This window comes from Populus euphratica, unplaced genomic scaffold, assembly GCF_000495115.2.
Source record: "Populus euphratica unplaced genomic scaffold, PopEup_1.0 scaffold61.1, whole genome shotgun sequence".
In the NCBI taxonomy this organism is placed as follows: domain Eukaryota; kingdom Viridiplantae; phylum Streptophyta; class Magnoliopsida; order Malpighiales; family Salicaceae; genus Populus; species Populus euphratica.
Window position 1 is genome coordinate 233,745 of NW_011499941.1, and position 4,512 is coordinate 238,256.

Below are 4,512 nucleotides of genomic sequence, written 5' to 3' on the forward strand. Positions count from 1 at the left end.
AATAATTTTTTACGAGGAAGAGTCGAATAATAAAGAGTATTTTTTTTTATTAATGTTATTTTTCAAAAAAATCCCTTATAAACCCAGTCAAACCCGTGCTGTTGATAGGAAAATAAAAAAGAAGGTATAATATATAGTTTTAAGCATCGGACTGCTCATCAGGCAATCTCCTTATCTTCATTGTCACGACAGCAAGTTTCTCTTTTTTGTTCTGTCTAATTTGCTTTGCGATTTAAATATCTCTCTCACACAGCTTTTCACCTTTTCGGCCCGTAAATTCCTCGATTTGTGCCCGTTCAAAGTTGGGTTTTCCTGGACGCCATACTTAGCCATATACGATATATACATCCCTCGTAGCTTGATGAAAAAAGGAATTGCCTCCATATTAAAATAATATAAAGTTCTACAATATAATATATAGCACTCCACCTACTAATTATATATAGCATGCAGCAATCTATCTTATAGATATGTAAAATAAGTCTTTGTGCAGTTTCTTATAAGCTTCTCCTCCCCTTCTCCGATGGCTTCTTCCTTCCAAAGATCTGGATATCTTCATATAGAATAGTTACAGAAAGTAGTAAGTACTGGTGAAGAACTATCTAGAGATCGGTCGACGATCATACTGTTTGATTCTAGCTTGTAAGCTCCATATATATATATATATATATATCTTTGAAATTTCCATCATACGATTATATATATATATATATTTCTACCGTTTCCTTGTTTTTTTTTTTAAATAAGATTTTTATGCATGATCTATCTCTTCTTGATTTTGAATACTACGTCATATCAGTGATCGATAAGGTTTGCTAAGGAAGCACAGTGCAGCATATATTGTGTGATATATACATATATACAGCAATTGATTACCAACGATAAGTCAGCGCGGGTGCGAAAGGTTCCGGCCGGAGGTCATTAATTTAATTGTCATCAGCAGCATCACCTGGCAATTAATAATATATCAATGTCCGGCCTGGAAGCAAGCCCAGGTGCTAGTGCAGGGTCTCGTTATGCTGCTCATCAACTCCTGGGACCGGAACTGCAACTTCAAAGAGATGCCAAAACTCCACAGCCAGGTAATTATAAAGACGACATCAATGATCCTGAATCTGCCACCACTAGTAGTTCAGGTGCCGGTAATTCCTCCTCTGGACGCAGGCCTCGCGGCCGTCCTGCTGGTTCAAAGAACAAACCCAAGCCCCCGATAATCATTGCGCGGGACACCCCAAATGCTTTAAGATCTCACCTACTTGAAATATCCCCGGGCTCAGATATAGTTGAATCAATATCAAATTATGCAAGGCGCCGAGCCCATGGAGTTTGCATTCTCAGCGGTAGCGGAGCAGTCACAAATGTTACTTTGAGGCAGCCGGGTGGTGGGGGTAGTTCTGCTGTGATGACGCTGCACGGGAGGTTTGAGATCTTGTCCCTAACTGGGACATCGCTTCCATCACCAGCACCACCTGAAGCAGGCGGCCTTTCGATATCTCTTGCTGGAGGACAGGGGCAGGTTGTGGGTGGACGTGTGGTGGGGCCTTTGATGGCTTCAAGTCTTGTGATTTTGATGGCTGCCTCCTTTGCAAATGCAATGTATGATCGGTTACCAGTGGAGGAGGATCGGGAGTCAGTACCAGCAGTAGAGGTGCAGCAGCAGCAGCGGCCAGCAACCTCACAATCGTCGGGAGTGGCTGGATCAGGTGGAGGACAAGTTGCTGGTGGCGGAAACGATGGCATTAGTGGTGGTGGTGGTGTACCCTTTTATAATCTGGGAGTGAACGGTATGGGAAGCTACCCTTTTTCCGGTCATGGCGAAGGAGATCGTATGTTTAGTAGTCCAGCAGGTCTGCATTTTAAATGAGTATATACCGCTAGCTAGCTACTAGTGTCAACAATGAATATCCCAATTTAAAGATATGATTAATTGTTGTCTTCCCGTATTAAGTTCAAGAATTAGATAAGGATATTGGTGCTGAATCAGTATTTCTTCAAGATCAAGAAGAAGAAGAGTGCAGGAAATTCTGTGTCCTTTCTGTGTCTTTCAGTATTAATTCAAGAATTAAATAAGCTTAGAGCCTCTTTTGTTTTTTATTTAGTGATTTGCAGCTTCTTATGTACCGATAAAGCATCGAATGTTCAGGAAAGCGATCGCACAACACCATGAAAGTATTTTAAAATCGTTTTATGTATCTGCTAATGATGAAGAGTCATGTCAGCTTAAAATAGATAATTGTAGAAAACAGGCGACAAGAGAATATTGAAAATTGATGGGCTTGGGTTCGAACCTATTTCATCTCCTCTTGGGCCCAGTTTTGGTAACCTTTTATTCTCCTATATGGACTCGGTTTTGGGCTCTATTTCTTACCTCCTTGGTTGGGCTTTTTTCTTGTATATTTCGTCTCCTCTTGGGCTTTCTTTCTAATTAGGGATCGAACTCACTGACACGAATCAAGAGGCTCAGTGCCACTCGCTAAAAAGCTACTGGTCTCACGTGCATTATTTTATTTATTTTCATTTAATAATGAGGAGTATTTTCATATTAATTTGTGACAAAAATTGAGATCATGTTTTTTTTTTCTAAACAATTTTTAAAGACGCACTCCAGATACTCCCCAGTGTGTTTTGAAGATCTTTTTACCTTATGATTTCAATTTAGAAAAAAAAAACATCCATATTAAAGTAATCAATTTCTTCAAGCTATTAACAACAGCAACTGACAATGGAAATTATTGTTACTCTTCTTGTAAAATATAGTTTATCAGAACAATATTTTTTTAAAAAAAATTATTTTTTAATATTAAATTTATTGAAAATTAAAAATTATAATTTATTTTTGTTTGTTTTTTATGAGATTATTGTAATTTTATAACTCGAGTCACGGATTTTGAGAGTTAAATTTATTAACTTGAGTTTTATTTAATCTTTTTTATAATTTTTTATAATTTTATCTTTCAACATTTAAATTGATTGAAAATTAAATTTTATAATTTATTTTGTATTATTTTTTATGAGACTATCTAAATCTCATGAATCGAGTCAAAAGGTTTGACAAGTTAAACCAAGATGACTCGAGTCCTATTTTTTATTTTTTTAATTAATTTTATTTAAATTTTATCATTAAATGTCGGATTGATTGAGAATTGAACTTTATAATTTATTTTTTATGTGGTTATTATAATTTCATGATCGAAACTTGTCATATTAACTAACTTGGTTAACTAAGGTTTTTTGATTATTTTTTAATTCATATTTTTTAATATATTTTATAACATTGGTTGAATGAGAATTGAGTTTTAATATATTTTTTTTTATCTAATTGCTATAAAATTATCATGGTCTTAAGATCTTGATAATAAATTTTATATGTTAACTTGAGTTAATCTAATATATTATTTTTTTATATTTTTTAAATTATTTTAATTTTTTTTAATTAAATTATGTTTTTCTTTGATTTTTTAAAATATTTATAAACTTATCAAATTAATCAATTCACGTCAAATCAGTTTCAACATTCTTTAATTTTAGGTCGATACCTAATTGTGCACTAATTGAAATAGTACTCCCGTTTCTTTAAGCATCAAGTTATTATTAGTTACGGGCAATTAAGAAAAAACTAAAACTGCTCCGTGTTTCACTGTGCAAGTCCACAGTGAAATCTGAGCAGTTTTCTTTTTCTTTTTTTTCTTTCGTTTTTCTTTTTTCATTTTTTTTCTATTTTTTTTCTGTTTTTTATTTTTTTTCATTCTCTATGCCTTTATGGGTTTTTTATTTTTTTCTTTTTTTGTATATTTTTTTTAATGAACTTTTTTAGTTTAATTTAGTTTGTTAATGTTAATTTTTTTATTTAGTTATCAAATTTTCATAACACGGATTCCGGGTTTAAAGGGTTAACTTGATTTGACGAATTAACCCGATTTTTTTTTAATTAATAACATATATTAAAATTGTTTAGTGTTTCATTGTGTAGTTCACAGTGAAACACTAAGTTGTTTTTTTTTTTATTATTTTTTTTTCTTATTTTCTTATTTTTTCTTTTTTTTATGCCTTTATGGGTTTTTTTGTGTTTTTTCTTTTAATGATTTTTTTTATTTTAGTTTATTAATGTTAATTTTTTTTTAGTTATCAGATTTTCATGACACGGATCCCGGGTTTGATGAGTTAACCTGAATTTTTTTTTCTTTTTTTAAAGTTTGACGATTTAACCTGAAATTTGTTTTTTGCTTTTTTTTTCTTTTTAATTAATTTTTTTTGTTTAGTTTAATTTTTTAATGTTAAATTTATTTCTATTTAATTATCAAAGTTTCATGACACGTATCCCGGGCTTGACGGGTTAACCCATCAATTTTTTTTTTCTATTTAGTTATCAAACTTTCATGATGCAAATCCCAGGTTTGAAGGGTTAATCTGGTTTGAAAGGTTAATCTAGTGAATTCATATTTTTTTCTTTTTCTTCATTAGTTTTTTTCTTTTTGTTGATTTTTTTTGTTTTTTTTAATTAATCTATTTAAT

At 32.0% G+C, this 4,512-nt stretch overlaps 1 protein-coding gene across 4 annotated transcripts in view; it reads left to right on the top strand.

Annotated features, from left to right (window-relative positions):
• The first annotated feature begins 466 nt into the window (after positions 1-466).
• AGF1 (AT-hook protein of GA feedback 1) overlaps positions 467-4,512 on the top strand; it is a 9,330-nt gene continuing 5,284 nt past the window's right edge. The window contains exons 1-2 of one of the 4 annotated variants that reach the window (XM_011042535.1): positions 467-642; positions 800-2,098. In XM_011042535.1, coding sequence (XP_011040837.1) covers positions 971-1,864 — 894 coding nt within the window. In that variant the 5' untranslated portion in view covers positions 467-642; positions 800-970 and the 3' untranslated portion in view covers positions 1,865-2,098. Of the gene's footprint in view, positions 2,099-4,512 lie in introns of those variants that run through there. The other 3 variants (XM_011042532.1, XM_011042533.1, XM_011042534.1) reach the window with 3 other exon arrangements.